Source organism: Tupaia chinensis, unplaced genomic scaffold (genome assembly GCF_000334495.1).
Source record: "Tupaia chinensis unplaced genomic scaffold, TupChi_1.0 Scaffold149424_1, whole genome shotgun sequence".
In the NCBI taxonomy this organism is placed as follows: Eukaryota; Metazoa; Chordata; class Mammalia; order Scandentia; family Tupaiidae; genus Tupaia; species Tupaia belangeri.
In genome coordinates this window covers 2016697-2037478 of record NW_006209268.1, presented here as the reverse complement: position 1 = coordinate 2037478, position 20782 = coordinate 2016697, and the positions used below count along the sequence as shown (strand labels likewise).

At 35.9% G+C, this 20782-nt stretch overlaps 1 protein-coding gene across 2 annotated transcripts in view; it reads left to right on the top strand.

Annotated features, from left to right (window-relative positions):
• CCDC171 (coiled-coil domain containing 171) overlaps positions 1-20782 on the top strand; it is a 351100-nt gene that overhangs the window by 283882 nt on the left and 46436 nt on the right. For both annotated transcript variants that reach the window (XM_006171185.3, XM_006171186.3), the window contains exon 25: positions 746-898. In XM_006171185.3, the coding sequence (XP_006171247.1) occupies positions 746-898 (153 nt within the window). The remainder of the gene's footprint in view (positions 1-745; positions 899-20782) is intronic.

Below are 20782 nucleotides of genomic sequence, written 5' to 3'. Positions count from 1 at the left end.
TTCCTGTGTTATATGAATAAACCTAATTATATGTCTTATAATAATGGGAACCACATTTTTAAAAATGAATTATTTTACTTAATTTTATTTATTGTCATTATTTTATTTTTTTTTTTTGAAGTTGACCAGAGGGAGGCAAAGAGAGAGAAGGAAAGTGAGAAAGCAAGCTGCCAGGTCTGGGACTTGAACCATACTCAGTCATGTGGGAGTCCAACTGCCTTAACCACCACACCACCTGCCGGCCCCAGAACCACATTATTTACTAAGAAAAATTACAATATTACTTTATCTCCTTTTGTTTCAAAACATTTGTTTAAAACATTTGTTTTCAGGTGGATTGAAAATTTTACTAACTTGGCTCGCTTTAACATATCTTGTTTGTATATCCATCTGTTGTGTCTCTCAAGATTGAAATTTAGGTCAAATTACAATTTGAATTTAACTTTACTATAGAAAATAAGTGTGCCATATTTTAAAACTGCATTTTACATTTTTAAGCACAATAGATCAAAGTACATCTTATTTAAATAAATACTCTGAAATGAAGTCTCAATTATTTTCTCCCAAACTTTCTTAAAATAGTCACTGTTCTCAATATAAAGTGTGAGATTTAGCTTTATTTTAAAGAAAGATGAAAAGTTGTTTATTTTAAAATTTTAATGATTTTTTGCTTTCAAATTATGGAAATTCTCCTTTGGGGACAGCTTTATTTGAATTGTATGTGACATTATTTTTATTTCTTAAGGCTATGATTAAAAGTTTCATGGATGTCTACCAGCTTGCCACTGCTAGAATTGCTACATTAGAGAAGGAAATGACATCTCATCGAAGTCACATTGCAACCTTGAAATCAGAACTTCACACAGCTTGTTTACGTGAAAATGAAAGTTTACAATCAGTAAGTCCTTGTCTAACAATATTTTTCTATTTTTTGGATTTTGGATCACATTTACATTATGTTTTTATTGCTCATAAGATCACTTGCCAATATATATAATTTAGGGTAAATGATCAATCAAGTGACATAAAGTTAGTAGTGTGAAGAAAAATTTGAAAGAAAAGCAATTAATTTTTCCATTGTACATGTATAAAGATATGCATATTCTTATCAATGCTAAAACACTACATCAAGATTCCTTTGTGTTTGGCAGTGCAGCTGACAGTTGGATTTGGCAGTATGCATAGTTAAAGCTTGCAACTGTCTGAAGATTCAGTGTGTCCCATTAAGACAGAATATTATTAATTATGCGTATAACCAAAATGGTAATTAGAACATGTGATTATTCTCTGTAGAAAACTAGACTTATCCATAATACATGCCTAGCTAAAGATGCATGTTGTGATTCATCTATATGATTAAAATTCAGTTTCAGCAGTCATTTTATGTCTTAAAATTTTAGCCCATGATGAAATTTGGGTTTATTTAAGACTAAAAATGAAATAAATTCTATATTTGAAATTTGTATTTTGGGAGTTTTAAAAAATGGATATATTTCTGACATAAATAAAATAAACATTTAAACTTTTTTTCCCCCTCAAAAAGCACATATGTCAAAATGAGCTTCAGGGGATTACCCACAATTGGAGTATCTTGTTTCCTTTTTTGGTTTGATTACAGTGGACCATGGTGACTTTAAAACGGCATCATTTTGCCATTCAGCTATTGACCAATTTCAAATGATACATTCAACAGAAAAGGAGTTAGCATTAAGCAAATAGATGCATGATGGTGGTTTGGTTCTTTACCTCTTTCAGGTTTAGCTCTGGTGTCAGCATCCCAAATGAAGTCTTTGTGTACAGCCACCAGCTTTCCTCACCCCTCTCCTCCCAAACTGTCTCTCTTTCGCCTCATGTTGCTTATCTACTTTATCTTCTTTACTTTATCTTTTTTACTGTAATACTTACCAACAACTGACAAATGATATATTTTATTTGTTAATTGTATTTGCTCTGTACGTTCAACAGAGCATAAGTTTCATAAAGACTAGCAATTGTGAGTGCTTTTTGACTGCTGTGAAGATATTCTAATACCTACAGCAGTTTGACCCACAGTAGGTACACTGCAAATATTTATTGGCGAAAAATAATTTATCCAGTAAATGTAAAGGCCAGTTATTTGGGACCTGAGATGCGAGTTCAATTTTTTAAATGACTTTGCTTATCTCTTAATGAGATTTGCTAATCCACTAAGAGACCTCCACCAAGAGAAATTAAAAGAGGGAATTTAAACATTTTTTTAATCTAAAATACATTCCAGCCTTTCTCTGAAACATATTAACATTTTTTACTACTAATTCTGTGATCTCATTGGTTAAAATAACGGTACACTGCAGTGTTACACACTTTAGAGTATATTGGCTTTGTTGGGTTGCGTGGTTGTTTATTACTTGTTAATATTCTTTATATAAAAATAGTTGTATTTTAAGAAAGGTCAGACTTGACAAAGTGAGATCACTTCTCTGTTGGTTCAAAGTTTCTTTGTTAAATATTGTGCTATTGATGTTTGAAGTTTATTTATTTCTTCCATGAGCAAGAGAGACAGAGTCCCCTCAACTGGGTCCTGACATTTTGATTCACCTTGACCCTCAGCCAGCCCTGGATCATGGGTATATGTGTAAACTGAGGGAAGTCTCTGGATGTAAACCTGGAACCTACCCAAATGGATCAGCCACATGCCCAGTTGGTATGTTCAAGGAGGTCTCTGGTGGTGAACTTGGAACACTTCTGCGTGGGTTAACCACACAGGGCGTTGTTTCCATGGTATCATTGTTCAGCCCCAGATTTGTTTCTTTTAGAAGATCACTTCAGCTGCAGTGTGACAAACTAATTGGATGTGAAGAATAAAATAAAACGGTGTGTTGGAGACACTCCTAGGGTTTTGCTTTTGGAAGTGGATCAGTGATCTCATTTACTGATAAAACAACAACCAAACAAAGGAACAGGAGGGGATATTGTGAATTTTGTTTTGAGTATGTTCAGTTTTAGGTACCTTTGAGACATCCAACTGTAGATGTCAAAAAGGTTTCTGGTACTGGTTCCAGAAACCAGTAATATGTTGCTTAAGAGAAGCCAGATACAACATGGTGACTTTGATTCAAGTCCTCAACCTTGTCAGCTTGAAATATGTCAAGCACAAGAGTGCACAAACTCTGATGGGCTAGAGGACTGGAGGAAGGGGATTATTATGGCATGACCATACCCTGTGGAGGGTACTTATCTCTCTTTCTTTCTCCCTCGTGTGGACACACATGTTATCTTGAAAAACAAACTATATATATTTAAAAAAATTTTTTTTTAGGTTTTTACATAGGGTGCATATGCTCACCAGAAAGAGACAGACAGTGATATAGAGAGGGAACGTGAACCCCCCAACGCCCCCGCCAAGGATATGGTCATGTTGCAGTCCCTTCTCTTCCATTCTCCTCTTGGGATTTTGGGCATGCACACACTTATGCCCTGTGTGATTTTCATGCCACTAGGTCCAGGACTTGAACTATGGTTGACCATGTGGGAGCCCAGCACCTCATCTACCACTCCACTTGCAACCCCCCCCCAAATATTTATTTTTTAAGTTTATTGATATTTAATTCAAGGAAGAAGCCAAACTGAAGATATAAAGTATATAAATTATTTTCTTCAATTGCCAGTGGATGGTTGTGCTTGCCAGAGAGATACAAAGAAAAGAGAAAGTGACAGAGAGGGACAGGGAGAAAGCACCTCCTCCATCCAGTGACGTGTGTGGTCACACCACAATCCCTTCTCCTTTATTTGAAGGTATAAATTTTAAATAATTGTTATATAAAGGACTAGAAACTGCTTGTAAAGATGAGACTACATAGGAGAGTAAGATAAATAAGAGGAAAGGCCTAAAATTGAAGCTTGAAAATGCTTGAGAAAAGGATAAGGTTACAAAGGAGACTGTGAGAGAATAGGAAAATAAGAGGAAAGCCAGAAAGTATGATACCATGAGAATAAAATACTTCAAGAAGAATGACGTATCAATTGCGTCAGATGCTTCTGGAGCTTAAGTAAAATGAGGGTTGAAACTGGCCACTGAAGTTGGCTCCATCATTGCACAGGGGTATTGCACTGTTTGAGAGAAGTCAGATCCCACCTGGCAACTGTGGTTTGAGTCCCCCGCCTGGTCACCTGAGTCATGCTGGGTATGCACATGGGTGCCCAGGATCTGTGGGATGGAGGACTGGAGAAGGGGATCATGGCATGACCAGACTTGTGGAGGGTACTTCTCTTCTCACTCTATCTTTCACATGCATGTACAAGTGCTCTATCATGAATAAAGAAAAAATATTTTAAAAAGAAAGAAAATGGCCTCTTTAGAGAAGAGGTTGAGAAAATAAGTTGAAGTTGACAGGAAAGAAGGGAGGAAGGGAAGAAAGGAAGAATAAAAATGGATTTAGAAGGGCATGCAGAAGGCGTGGTGGTTAAGGGTGCTGGACTCTCACATGGCTGATGGAGGTTTGAGTCTTGGACCTGGTAGCTTGCTTTCTCACTTTCTCTCTCTCTCTCTGCCCTCTCTGGTCAAATTAAAAACTAACTAACGAAATAAAGTTAAATAAAATAATTCTAAAAATAACCCTGAGATAACCATATTTTAAAAATGAACTTAGACAACTATCTTAAGGATATAATTCTTAAATGCGAGACATAGTGGTAGAAGATTTAGGGAATTATTTTTTAAGATAAGAATGACTTGAATATGTTTCAGTGTCTTCTTGACCTACATGTAGGCCTCCAGAAGTCTGGTTTTGGTCCTGTTCAGTATACTGTCCATTTTAAAGCAATTTTATTATCTTCATACTTTGATTAGTGTTTGCATGGTATATCTTTTTCTATTTCTGAACTTAAGCATATCTATGTTTTATATATACAATAAGTTCCTTCCAGACATAGTTTAGTTTTACTTTATTCATTCTGACAACCTCTGGCTTTTTAATTGTGTGATTAGACTATTTATGTTTAATATAATTATTGGTAAGTGTGGATTTTTGTCAACCATTTTATTTGCTACATATTTGTTCTATTTCCGTGTTCCCCTGTATTTCCTTTCCTTCCATTTGATGATTTGAATTTATTTTAGTGTTTAATTTTTATTTATTATTGGCTTTTTTGTTTGTTTGTTTGAGAGGTTTTTGCTACAGGGTGCATGTGCTCTCCAGAAAGAGAGAGACAGACAGAAAGCGAAAAATTACCCCCCAGGGAGGATGGCCATGCTGCAATCCCTTCTCCTCCATTTTCCTCTCGGGATCTTGGGCACACTCATACACACGTGCCCGGCGTGAGTTTAAGCCACTGGGTCCAGGACTCGAACTGCTGTCAACTACATGGGAGTCCTGCGACATAGACATTATGCTAACCGCTGGTCCCTATTATTGGCTTTTTAAATATGTCTTTTTGCATTATTGTTTCAGTGGATGTTATAGGGGTTCATATATATGTATGTATGTATATGTGTGTGTGTGTGTGTTTATATACACATTACACCATCTGCTGGTCCCAAGTGAGAAAGCAAGCTGTCAGGTCCTGGACATGAACTACAGTCAGCCATGCTGGAGTCCAATGCCTTAACCACCTGTGCTGCTGCTGGCCTCCCAACAAGGTCTTGATGCCATAATCCAACCCCAGCTTCAGCTAGCCCTGGATCATAGGCACACATATGCTTGGTGTACTAAGGGAGGTCTCCAGTTGCAAATCTGGAACATTTTGATGTGGGTTCGCCTTGAAGAAATCACACTTTTTCACTATGCCACTGTGTGAGCCCATCCTTTGTGTTTACCATAATCTTTGTGAAGAATGCCCTCATATCTTGTATAGACAGTGCTTTGTACCATTATGTCTGAACAGCACTGGATGTATATTTGCTCTCTTTCACTTCAAACTCACACATCTCTTTGTCTCTTATTGCACAGACTGTTTTGTACCTGTACTTAACAATGTAGAAATACTTACCAAGTGGTCAGTACTTGAAGCATGATGACTAAGGTGAATAAGACAGGACCTCTGCCCTTGTGAGTTCCTTTTCTAGCAAAAAAACCAAAAAACCAAAAAAACAAAAACCAGAAAGATAAACAAATCATAAAAATAGTCATATCTAAATTCTATGGGAGCACAGATTAGGGAGGAGTTTATTCTGCATAACATTGTCAGAAGAAAATACTGAGAAGATGAAATATTCATGGAATCTCTGAAGAATATGTAGGAATTTGACATCTTGTTAAGGGGGAAGAGCAATCTAAATAAATTTTATTTTGCCTTGAGGAATGGGTTTATGGATAGCACATACATTTATTGATTGAAATTATATAGTGACTTTTGTATAATAGGAAATATATTGATATTTTAGTTCTGTTCTCCCTCTCAATTAAAAGTACTCAACTCATCCAAGTAACCTGTACCTGGTTTAGCTAAGTCTGCTTGCAATAGTCACTCCCAACCTCATATTCCCAGTCTTGCACCATCTAATTTCTGCCTTTTACACTATAATCTGATTTGATTTTGCTTTTGACCATTTTGTTCTTCATGTTTTTGTTTTCTCTTTAGTTTTTGTTATTCTGGCCACTCTCAAAACTTTATTAATTGGTTCCCTCCTTCAACACCTACCCCACCTGCCATTGCCTCTTCTCATAGACCTCTTGTATAACACTTTTGAATTGGAAGGCCTAGGTGTACATTCTGGCACTGTACTTTTTTTAAAGCCATACAAATACTCTAAGCATTGATTTTGGCATTGCTAATATGTAGATGAAAATGTCTACATTATAGGGCCATTAGGAGGATGAAACAAATACACAGTGTCTGGCATATGGTGATAATAATTATTAGCTTTCTTGCCTATACATCAAAAGATTGTCTGATAGTTAAATTTACTTCCCATAGTTAAACTATACATACAGCCTTTAGAAATATATGTGAACTATGAAGAAATCTTTGTATGTATAGGCAAAATAACAAAAACAATGCTTATATCAGTGCTTTTAGCATGTAGCAAGTATGGTCTTAATGTTGGTGGTGGTTGTCACTTATTTAATGAACCATAAACAGCCATTACATATTTTTTGCTATCTCATTACTATTTTATCCAGTCATTTTACTGGATAATGATTAAAAATAAATATTTATTATTAATCAAAAACTTTGTAATGTTTATAAAGAGATTGATCATGTTGTAGACATGAATAATTATCTTTAAAATTGTTATCACACGTTTCCTGTATATTTTGCTTTTTTTCCCATCCAGTGTATTCTGGATGGAAAATCTCATTTTGTATGCTATAATGATGTACAGTGAATGAATGTAAATAAATAAATTTAAATAAAAAAAAATTTTCCCTTTTATCTTTTGCTCAGCAACATACACTAATGCTGCCAGAGTTCATCTAAGATTTCTCATCCATTGTATACTTGCCAGTACTTTAACTTTTCCACTGTGATGGTCTTTGACCCATTAACTTGGGGCTACTCAAGAGCTTTTTTCTTGAGTTATAATAACCAGAAAGGGCTTTGAGTAAAGAGCTTTTGAGTCCCATACAGCCCAGTAGAGAACAGTAGAGCAGTCAGAACCAATTACTTGTGGGTGTTTGGAGGCTGGCACACCTATCACCGTGGAGAAACATGATATTTAATCTGTGAAACATAAAATGCCAAACCCAAATTCTTTGCTGAGAGTTATAATGTTGTAAACTATGATACTGGTTTGCCTCATTTCCACTATATGTTTAAGCAGCATGTTATTTTTTATTTTTATAGGACTTTTTTATGAGAAAATAATAAATTACAAATGGAAGGAGCATTCCATTTGGTATCTTTGCAGGAGAAATATCTTTGCATCATTGTTGAGATTATGTCAGATTTGATAGTTGTCAAGTCATATTGTATGGTTAATTAAGTTGAGAGATTTAGATATTTTGGTTCAATTCAGTTACAATAAAATTTAAAAACAATAAGAATCCCCCTTTTCCTAAGTTCTCAAATAATATCACATTTTTTTCCATTGTATTTTCTTGAGAGAGGAAGGATCATTTGTTAGTGTTGTATGATTAGACCATACAGGAAATATTCTTTCATAAACTTTCAAATATTTTATCTTAGTTGATACCTGATATTTATCACCAAAATTTTAGCCTTCCAATACATTATATTAAAAACCATAACCAGCTGTAATCCATGGCTTAACTTGTTGAGAGAAGCTGTGAAGTGCAGTTTAGCAGTATGAAGTATGGATTCTGGAGTTCGGTTCTCTGGCTTTAATCAGAACCCAATCGGATCAAATCCTCAGGCCTCTGATCCCGTGTCTGGTGATTTTCTAAGAAACTGCTGTGGGGAATAAGACAAATACGCACCATCATGTTTCTTCAATTTCTTCATACAAATAATTAAAAGGGTAGAAGCACAGAGTGCTACGAGGGCACATGACCGGGGGACCTACCTTTGGTTTGGAGAGAGGGAAGACCTATATGAAGAATTGAAATCTTTGGTGAAAAAAATGAAGATTGAGTAGAGGTGGATAAGGGAAGAAATAGCATGCTCAAAGAATTGAGATATCTCTTATGCCAGGAACAGACTGGATTTACTGGAGAATTGTGAGAGATGAGGCTAGAAGAGTAGGGGCCAGATCAGTGTGCCCTAGAAGCAGAGATAGTTTTGCTTTCTGAGAAACTCCCTGTCTGTAATGTTGCTGACAACCACATTATAAAACATCTGTTCCTGGAACCAGCAGATGGAGTAATGGTTACATCAATGAAGTTGCTGGATTCCCATCTAGTCGACTGTGGTTCGAGTCCTGGACCCAGCGGCTTAAAACTCATGCTGGCTGCATTTATATGTGTTCCCAAAATCCCAAGAGGAAGATGGAGAAGGGATTGCAGCATGGCCACTCCCTTTAGGGGAATGATTTCTTTCTTTCTGTTTTTCTGGTAAGCCCACATACCCTATAGCAAAAACCTCTCTCTTAAAAGCAAAAACAAAACTTTCCCTTTACTTTGTATATTTTTCCTACTCCAAACTTAATTTTTTTTCTATTTATACTCACCCACATTTTATGCTATAACCACACTATCTTACCCCTTTGCTGAATATTGCTTACTTAGATGTTATTAAATTCTTTTTTTATCATATGTGTCAACTCAGGACTTTGGATAATAATAGGATCTAAATAAGGAAAGTATAAAATATTGAAAAGTGGCACAGCCTAGTCAACATGCAACCATTTTCCTTGGTCTTTTGCATGTATTCCCAAACTTTTAAAGGTTTCTCATATTCTAGAAACTAAAACTTTCTTTTTGTGTAGTAAATAGGGGCCTGGAGATAAGGACGCATAGTCTATTGGCTTCACTTCTTTTTATCCCTTTGCATTTTATGATATGGTTTCAGAGGACCCACTTTCATGATGGGTGATATCTGGATTATAATATTTTTATACAAACATAAATACAAATATAAATATATAACATATGCAAACATTGCATACTAGATATATATTATGTTGTAAATAAGTATAAGTGTAAAAATGTACTTGTATGTGATATAGTATATATATATATATATCTATATATATATATATCTATATATATACAGTTCTGCTTTTCAGTGATGAAGTGTTATAATGGTGGAGCAAGAAAGAGGAATTAACATTTCAAACTCTGTTCAGTTTAATGAATTAGTAATTAAGTGGTAGCAAACATTGATAATAACTTGGCAAGCTAATACTTAAATTATTCCTACCAGTTATTAAAGAGTGGTAGCAACTAAATAGGCTTCTGAATATCTCACCTATTATTTTATCTTTTAAAAAAATTCATCGTCAGAGGTACTGAGGTACTTGCACTCACCAGAGAGAGAGAGAGAGCGAGAGAGAGAGAGAGAGAGAGAGAGAGCAAGTGAACAAGTACCCATTGGTGAGGTGTCACACCACAACCATTTTCCTCCATTTCACCATACTGTCAGGATTTTTTTTTCCTTGGAGAGATTTTCACTGTAGGGCGCGTGCGCTCGCCAGACAGACAGAGAGAGACATAGAGACAGAAAGCGAGAAATCACCCCCCAGGGGGGATGGTCACGCCGCAATCCCTTCTCCTCCATTCTCCTCTCAGGATCTTGGGCACGCACGCACACGCGCCCGGCGTGAGTTTTAAGCCACCGGGTCCGGGACACGAACCGCGGTCGACTACGTGGGAGTCCAGCGACATAGCCATTACGCTAACTGCTGGTTCCCCATACTGTCAGGATTTTGGACACACACACATGAATGCATATGTGCATGTGCATACACAAACACATACACACATGCCTGGTGTATTCTTCAAACTGCTGTGGCTGGTTATTTGAACCACAGTTGGCCATGTGTGATCTGGCTCCCTATGCATAGGGCTTAACTGCTGCAGTACAGGACTGGCCTTATTTTGTCTTTTCTAAAAAATGGACTTATTTGAGAGCTTCACTTTCTTGCTAGACATCTACACTTAGATTTCTGCAAACACCACGAATTCACTGAAGTCCCAAACTGAATTGGAACATTATCTACTCTTCCATGCCCTGTCTTTCCAAATTCTTTTTTCCTTACATTTCTTGTCTTTGACATTATTGTCTACTTTGTAACCCAAAGTAGAACCCATACCACTGATATTTAATCAATTACTACATCTTACTGTTTCTACCACCACAGATGCCTTAGGCACACCCCTTCCTTTCTATCCTTGTGGTCAGGTGACTGTTTCCCTAAGCTACTGCAGTGTTCTCCCAATGTTTCCCTGTATGTAGTCTTCCCTCTTCCTTTGTGTCTGCCACGTTAGTTCAGAGTTATCTTTTTAAAACACAGATATGCTCAGGTCATAGCTTTACTCAAAGCATTCTCCTTATAATGAAGTACCATTCTTTGTTGTTGACTTTGAGACTTTGAGGCATCTTTTGACTCCATCTGTGTTTTTTTTCAGACATTTCTCGAAATGCAAAAGTCAGGGTTCCCTTTGTTATATTTACTTATTATATTACCTATCTGGGCACCATATAGTAGTCAGCTTACATAATCAAGTAGTTGTGTCTGTATTACCGTATTTGAGTCTTTGAGACACTATTACTCATTTTATAATTCATTATAGTAATCCAACTTTAAAGAATGTTTCTTGCATGATTTTTTATTCAGTACATATTTATTATAGAGTATGTTATGGAGTTCTTGAATATACACTTCACACAAACCACAGTTCTCCCTGAACATTTTTTATACTCACTTTAGTCAAATTAATTGCCTTCCAACTATGTTTCATATTCTTCTCTAGTAAGCAATCAATGAGAATGGATAGAATAATTTACACATTATTATATGTATTTATGGTAAAATTGTAAGGAAATACTTACAAAATATAAATTGGACATTTCTTTTCCTCCTCATAACCCTTTCTAAAAGTAGAAAAGATAAAAGAAAAGAAGCCCAAAATTACTTGTAGAAAAAAAGACATTCTTTTCAGTATACCACTACGATAATTTTCAACTTTGTCAGGCATTTTGAGATCCCCCCCCACCTCTGTTTATTCACCCCCCAAAAAACATAAAATAACCAACATAAAGGTTTTATTCGCATAGTGGATACTCAGTAAATGTTTGTTAATGATAATGATATTCCTTCATATTGAAATGAACTATGCCTAGGTCTAATGAAAAGTAAGAATATGTGAGGATTATTTCAAAAATAGAGGTCTAATTTATAAAAATGAGCAGAAAGCTTATTTAAAAATAATATATTTCTTGGAGCCTTACTTCACATCATACATAAAACTTAACTCTAACTGAATCAAAGATCTAAATATAAGAGTTAATACCAGAACCAGTGGGTGGTATGGTGGGTAAGGTGTTGGATCTCACATGGCCAACTTGGCAATTAGAGTCCCAGACCTGGCAGCTGGAGAAACATGCCAGGTGCATGTGCATGCGCATGTGCATGTGTGTGTGTGCCCCCGAAATCCCTAGAGTGGAATGGAGGAGAAGAGATTACAGTGTGGCCCTGCCCCCTTTGAGTGGCCATTTCTCACTTTCCTTCTCTCTCTTTCTCCAGTGAGCACATGAATCCTATCCCCAAAATCTAAAAATCTAAAATAAAAATAGGGTTAATATTGGGTCATTGGAAAAGCTATTAAATTTTTTTCTATGATTTTCTATGTGTCATGCCTTTTTCAACAACCCAATACTAAAAAGCTTTTAATAAAAAATATAGTAGTAAATCTTCATGACCTAGAATTTGTCAATGGAATCTTAAATATGACACCAAAGATAGCAGATGAAAAAATATATTAGACTTCTCCAAGATTGAAAAGTTTGTGCATGAAAAGAAATGATCAAAGATAACAGACTATATTTATAATTGTACATCTGATTAAGGTCTAGGATGCAAAATATATAGGCAATGCTTAGAATTCAACAACACAAAGATAAATAACTTAATTGTAGGAATTGGCAAAGGATTTGAATAGAGAATTCTCCAGTGAAGATGTACAGGTGACCAAACTACATACACAATGATGCCCAATATCATTAGTTATTAGGGAAATGCAAATTAATGCCACAGGGAGACATCACTAAACACCTACTAAGATGGCCATAATAATAATAATAATGATAAATGAAAACAGTAAGTGTTGCTAGGATTTAGAGAAATTGGAACCCTTATACATTGCTGGTGTGACTGGAAAATGATGCAGCCACTGCAGAAAATAGTTTAGTGATTCCTCGTTAAGTTAAACTTAAACTTACCGTATGAGGTAGGAATTCTGCTCCTAGGTATATATCCAAATAACTGAAAGCACAGGACCAGCAATGGCATAATGGTTATGTCACTGAACTCTCATTTAATCAACTGTGGTTCAAGTTCCATACCTGGCAGCTTAAAACTCAAGCCAGGGTGCATGTGAGTGCATGCCCGAAAACTTGAGAGGAGGATGGAAGAGAAGGGAATGTGGCATGGCCCTCCTCCTAGGGAGTGATTTCTTGCTTTCTGTCTCTCCATTTCTCTCTCTATCTCTCTGATGAGTGCATACTCCCTCTAGCAAAAATCTCTCAAAAAAAAACCCCCCACAAAACTGAAAGCAGATATTCAAACAAGTACTTGCACATAAATGATAAATGTCTGCTGCAGCACTATTCATGATAGTCAAAAGGTGGAAATAACCCAATATAGATCAATTAGCAAATGGATAAATAAGTGTGATGTATCCAAAATAATGGAATATTATTCAGCCATAAAGAGGAATAAGTACTAGTTCATGTTACAACATAGATGAATGTAGATGAAAATATGATGCTAAGTGGGACCCGCAGTTAGCGCAATGGCTATGTCACTGGACTCCCACGTGGTTGACCACGGTTTGAGTCCCGAACCCAGTGGCTTAAACTCATGCTGGGCGCGTGTGCGTGCGTGCCCAAGATCCTGAAAGGAGAATGAAGGAGAAGGGATTGCGGCGTGGCCATCCCCCCTGGGGTGTAATTTTTCGTTTTCTGTCTCTCTGTCTCTCTCTGTCTGTCTGGCAAGTGCATGCACCCTATAGCAAACAAAACCTCTCAAATATATATATAATGCTAAGTGAAAGAAGCTAGACACAAAAAGGCCACATTTGTATGATTCCATTTATATTAAATGTCTAGAGTAGGCAAATTTACAGGCCTAGAAAGCAGATTAGTGGTGATCAAAGGCTTCGAGGAGGAGGGACTGAGGAGAGAGACTGCTTAATAGGTAGGAGGGTGCTGAAAAAGTTCTAGATGATGGTGGTTGTTGCACAACATTGTGATCGTACTTGATGCCACCAAATTATACCCTTTAAATTGTAAATTTGTTGTGTTATATGTCATGTGTTTTATCACATTAAAAATGTTTCACAGAGTTCTGGGTGGAATGAGATAGGCAGATTTTTGCTTGTATAGGATGGCGATGTGTTATACTGAGGAAACAGGTTCTGAAGCAAACTTTGCTATTGATTCATCTCCAATCTTGGGAAAATAAATCATGTAATCTCCCTGGATCTTGGTTTTCCTGACTATAAAATGAAGATTTTTAGATGAAATCTAAATTCCCTCTCAGCTTTAAAATTCTTCAATTGAAGTTACAAATACCGATTTTTGAATATTACATTCTATGCTTTGTCCTGTTTCTACTTCAGTGTACAATAAAATGAGTGTATTTCTAAATGTGGTTATATTTAATACTAATAACCCATTACAACAGTATACCAGCTATGTGTGCATAAATCTCACAATATAACTTATAACTAGGTAGTCAAAAAGTCCCCAAAGTCATCTGAAAATGTATTAACATATTTGTAAGGAGTATTTCCTTCTTTAATGCAAAGTTTTTTTGATACTTAATATCTTAGGAATGTGAACTTTTAACTCAGCAAACTATTGTAACATATTTGAAAATTATAGTAATTTGATTAAAATGTTGCCTATAAGGCAAAAGGCTTAGTTAATAGAATCCATATGTAATTAAAATGCAGAACTAAATGTAATCAGACTCCAGTGACTAGTGCCTTCATATTGATAGTTTTACAATGGCCTCTGGGGTTGAAAGTTTAAATGTTACAGAATATAAGTACACTGCAGAAAACAACTTCAATGGGCAATTTAGTTGTTTTAAAGTCATCGGCCACTTATGATAAGATGTGACTGTCGCATCCTAGATTCTCATCCCTTTAGGAATGTCTTCTGTTGGCAGGTGGTAGAAGCACATGACTTGTGTGCCTGTGCAGGACCGCGTTCTGGGGCCTTGTTAAGTAAACAGGCCAAGATGAAACCCTTTCTGTGAGCCAAGCCATGGCCTTCTTCTTCTTTTTTTTCTTTTTTAATAACAGAGTTGCTTAATTTGGGTGAATTCATTTGAATCCTATGAAGGTTATAGACACAACACTATGCACCAAGCCACAAAAAAAGTTAAAAATCTTTCCTAAACTTAAAAAAAAATTATTTTCTCTGGACAGTTTTAAGAGTCGACATCCTGTGTTAGAGTTCTCTAATCATCACCAGCACAATTTACAATCAGAACACACAGAGAGCCAGTTCAGACCAGCTCATCTGTTGATCTTGGCAGAGACCCTTCATCTCACTGTGTGCAGCTGCCACTTGAGAGCTGGAGGGACTCAGCAGAGAGCCAGAGGAGGGTGAGATGCAAGGCTGGTCAAGGCATGAACACGTAGGTCTGCTTCATTTCAAGTTGTGTGTTGCTTAAAAAAAAAGTAGTCTTTTTTATTTTACTGCCCCCCTTCTTTTTAACCTGAAATTAAACGAGGACCTCTCATGAGCCACTGCGCTCCAGGCATAAGAAATTGTAATGTCTGGCTTCCAGAAACTGTCCCGTCAAAATGTGCTTCTGATTAGGTGGCTTAATTACAGCTGTGAAAACAATGTTGATTTAGGCCTCAAGATTCCAGGGCATGTCAGCCGTTATTAGCTAAACTTGGCCTGAATCCACCATTTAAAAACGCCATACCACTAAAGTCACCCTGTTTGACAACTTTTATTTACGTGGAAAAGTTGCCAGAAGCAACACATTTTATGCAAAATATTGTTTGGTGCACAATTTCAACTACAGCACCATTAGTGGTCATTAAGGAGATAGTTTAACTTTGCACTTTATCAAGAAAAAGGATGTTTGTTTGTAAAAACGGTAAGTTTTAAATAGTATTTTAAAAGAGTTGACTGACATAAGAATTAATTTTAATACCTTTAATTCAGTTTTATTTTAAATCCAGCATGTTGCCTTAACCACCCAACTTTATTACACCTAAATTTTCCTGACAGTTTCATTTGCTGTTAGGAAATAAAATTGCAATATTTTTCAGCATGGGAAATAATGGCTACTTTTAAAAATGTTATGTTTGAAACTTCCCTTGCCTCCAGCTAGTTCAGACACAACCTTAGTTTACTTTTGGAAGGAAATGAACCTCATTAAATAGTTTTAAATATTTTAATATAATATAGGTATGGTTTTTTTCATAGCGATAAAACTTATTAGACCTATGTATTTACACCTGCTGGGGAAGTAAAAGTCATAATGATTAGATGGTTCCAATACTTTGGACTTTTCAATACAATTGTCACTGGTACTATATTATTACTACATAGGTAAGTAGTTCCAGTTCTATTGTATTTTAGATGTTTAAAATTTCCCTTATATGCTCTGAATGACTTTTTTTTTTTTTTTTTGGTCAATAATTTAAAAAGTGGACATTAAAAAGAAAGCAATACAAAAGAAAACTCTGACAGGGAGTTCAACAACACAAAGGGTCATAATTCTCAAAATAATTTTGGAAGAAACTTTTACTTGAAAATGTACAATTTATGCCAAATGAATACTCAAGAGAGAACTAAATGATTTCTTTAAAATGAAATCTCCCACATCCGGGACATTCAATCCAATCATGTGGGTGGCCAAGCACATCGTTTTCATTGTCAGACTCATTGAATAATTAACTGACCCACTCTGAACCACGTATGGACAAGGGAGGTTTTGTCCAAGTTGAATTAAGAGTTCGTACATAGGTAATTAATTGTGAGAAAAAAATTGGGTGACTAGATGAATTGGTGATACAATATGTGTGTTTTCAAAGAGAAAGCTGGCAACTGATTTAAAATAGAGGTTGAATTAGTAATCTGATCACTAAATTATATCAGTAATACTTAATTATCCAAGACCATGGAGATACTACACCTATATCTATTTTATCTATTATTTAATCTTCATATCAATCTTATGAAAGAAATCTTACTTTATCACTATAGATGAGGAAACACGGTCTCAGAGAGGATATGTAATTTACTCAAGATCATTTTATTTGGGATCTGAGGTGAAACCTCTGTCTGTGTGTCTGGAATCCATGATCTAAACTAAAGATAAAAATAGATATACATTTAAAAAACAAATTCTGGTCTGTGAGACAGTGGAGCAATATTAAGAATGATAAACTTTATATTGAGTGTGTTCTTGAGGCTGTTAGAAATGAGCATTTAAGCTTGAATAAAAGTTTTACAGTTTTCAGTGTAAAAATAAAAACTATTTTCTTTTTATAAAAAAGGACTATGTATGAAGGCTGACAAATTCACTGGGTCTGTGGCTAGACCTTCTACCTAGAACAAAAGAACCTCCCTCTTTCCTTTGAAGCTGCTTTATGCAGAGAATTGAAAGTGTACATCCTTCCATGTTAGACTGGTTTGAAGTTTAGATATAGTGCATTTGTTCTTGAGATTCTACGTTTCGTGAAAAATTGGGAAGAAATAACTGTCTTTGTTTCCCAGAACTTTGGCTTAGGGCATTCTTTGATAGAATCTGAATTCAGCTTATTCTTTTGGATATCCTTTTATTCACAATGTTTGCTTGACACCAATTGGAAAAATACCAGTCCAGAGTGTAAGGGGTCAACTAAGGTTACGGGGTTTGATTTTTCTAGTCTCCACCATTTTATTTCTGATGAATTCTAACTGAAACTATGAATTTGGTTGAAAAATATACCATATAATTGTATGCAAGGTAGGTTATAGTTCATTTTCCCATGCCAAAACAACTATTTTGATATATTTTTTGTTCATTATTCCTCATGGCTTATGACCTAATTTTTTAAAAAGAATTATTTTATTTAACTTTATTTATTATTATATCATTATTATTTTTCAGTTTGATCAGAGAGAGACAGAGAGAGAAAGAGAGAGGAAGTGAGAAAGCAAGCCACCAGATCCGAGACTTGAACTGTGGTCGGCAATTGGGTGACTAGATGAATTGGTGATACAATATGTGTGTTTTCAAAGAGAAAGCTGGCAACTGATTTAAAATAGAGGTTGAATTAGTAATCTGATCACTAAATTATATCAGTAATACTTAATTATCCAAGACCATGGAGATACTACACCTATATCTATTTTATCTATTATTTAATCTTCATATCAATCTTATGAAAGAAATCTTACTTTATCACTATAGATGAGGAAACACGGTCTCAGAGAGGATATGTAATTTACTCAAGATCATTTTATTTGGGATCTGAGGTGAAACCTCTGTCTGTGTGTCTGGAATCCATGATCTAAACTAAAGATAAAAATAGATATACATTTAAAAAACAAATTCTGGTCTGTGAGACAGTGGAGCAATATTAAGAATGATAAACTTTATATTGAGTGTGTTCTTGAGGCTGTTAGAAATGAGCATTTAAGCTTGAATAAAAGTTTTACAGTTTTCAGTGTAAAAATAAAAACTATTTTCTTTTTATAAAAAAGGACTATGTATGAAGGCTGACAAATTCACTGGGTCTGTGGCTAGACCTTCTACCTAGAACAAAAGAACCTCCCTCTTTCCTTTGAAGCTGCTTTATGCAGAGAATTGAAAGTGTACATCCTTCCATGTTAGACTGGTTTGAAGTTTAGATATAGTGCATTTGTTCTTGAGATTCTACGTTTCGTGAAAAATTGGGAAGAAATAACTGTCTTTGTTTCCCAGAACTTTGGCTTAGGGCATTCTTTGATAGAATCTGAATTCAGCTTATTCTTTTGGATATCCTTTTATTCACAATGTTTGCTTGACACCAATTGGAAAAATACCAGTCCAGAGTGTAAGGGGTCAACTAAGGTTACGGGGTTTGATTTTTCTAGTCTCCACCATTTTATTTCTGATGAATTCTAACTGAAACTATGAATTTGGTTGAAAAATATACCATATAATTGTATGCAAGGTAGGTTATAGTTCATTTTCCCATGCCAAAACAACTATTTTGATATATTTTTTGTTCATTATTCCTCATGGCTTATGACCTAATTTTTTAAAAAGAATTATTTTATTTAACTTTATTTATTATTATATCATTATTATTTTTCAGTTTGATCAGAGAGAGACAGAGAGAGAAAGAGAGAGGAAGTGAGAAAGCAAGCCACCAGATCCGAGACTTGAACTGTGGTCGGCCATGTGGGAGTCCAGCGCCTTTAACCACTAGGCCACTTGCCGGCCCCTTATGACCTAATTTTAAAAGATATTTTATTAAATAACATGATGGATATTATATTGGGTCATTGGAAAAGTTATGATGCATTTCTGCATAGAAAAACAGAAAAATACATTATAACTTCTTGGACAACCCAATAGATTCTTATGATTATAATGATGTATATCCTACTGGTTTTGCCTTTTCTTAATAACATTTTTGTGTGTGTGAGAAAATAAAGAAGTCTAAGTGTAGGAGTTCTGGAAAAATATCTATACAAGTGCATATCCATATATATATGCGTGTCTACATAGAAACATATTCTTACTCGTTATTTTGTCATATTGTATTATTTTATATATGAAATAATTTTTAAAATACTTTGTATCATGTACTTATATTTCCTGACTCATAATCATCTGAGCACAAAATCCTCCAATTTTTCAAAATACGTCACAATTTTTTTTCCCTAGGCAGGTTTAAAAAACATAACCAAGATATTTGAAGTAAGGTTATTAAACCAATTAAACTTTTTATAATTACACAGTTTCTCCTTTTAATGGCACAAATAACAAAGGGCATCAGGTGTATAATAGTACTTCTTAGCAATGATTCAAGAGTTTGAATTGGTTACCCTTCCGATACTAAGAATGCATGAAAAAGTAAAGAATTATTCTCAACATTTCTACCTATTATTTTTGAGATACAGAAGAATCAAAAGGACATGCTTCTAATTTTGTGCAGTGGAAAGTAAAAAGTTAGACCTATAAGTCCAGAGTTCAGAACTTAATATGCCACTGCCAGATTTAGCTATGTTACCTTGGGTGATTACCCTCTCTGGGAGTTTGGACCATTGTAAAAGGAGTCGATCTCTAAGGTGCTTCCAGTACTAAACACATTTTTTCTCATAACCTTTGTTATTTCTTTTGTCTTTTTGGAAAGATTTTTGCTATATGGCATGTGTGCTTGCCAGAGAGACAGAGAGACAGAAAGCGAGAAATCACCCCCCACCCCCACCCCCCGGGGAGGGGTAGTGGGGATGACCATGCTGTAATCCCTTCTCTTCCATTCTTCTCTCGGGATTTTGGGCATGCATGCACACATGTCTAAACCGTGGTCAGCTACATGGGAGTCCAGCAACATAGCTGTTATGCCCACTGCTGGTGCCGGCCTTCGTTATTTCTGTCACAGCCTTTCATTCCACTTGGTAATCTTCGTAAGCATGTAAGTACAAATTAAAGGTTGTCCTCTCTGGGCTTTGTGTCGCTGCAGTATTATTTCACCTAGCTGGGAGGTTGTTCTAGAGGATTCAGGTTGTTAATGATGGTAATAGCATATGTTTCAGTTTCTTTCTTTCTTTTTTTTTTTTTTAGAGGGTTTTGCTATAGGGTGCGTGTGCTCACCAGAAAGACAGAGACAGAGAGACAGAAAGCGAGAAATCACCCCCCAGGAGAGATGGCCATGCCGCAATCCCTTCTCCTCCTTTCTCCTCTTGGGATCTTGGGCACACACGCACATGTGCCTGGTGGGAGTTTAAGCCACCGGGTCCGGGACTCGAACCACGGTCGACTACATGGGAGTCCAACGACATAGCCATTATGCTAACTGCTGGTCCCAGTTTCTTTTTTTTATAGGATAATAAACAAAACAAGTATTTGAATGCTTTTGCAACTCTGCCACATTGGCACAAGTGGAAAGTTGTGGCTGCACAATGGCCGGGGCCACAACGGAGGCTCATGTTCATTTTCAGCCCAGTCTGAATGAGCCACGCTCTGTGGTCCTGGCTGGCTGGGAGCTGTAGCAGGACTCTAAAGTGATAAGAA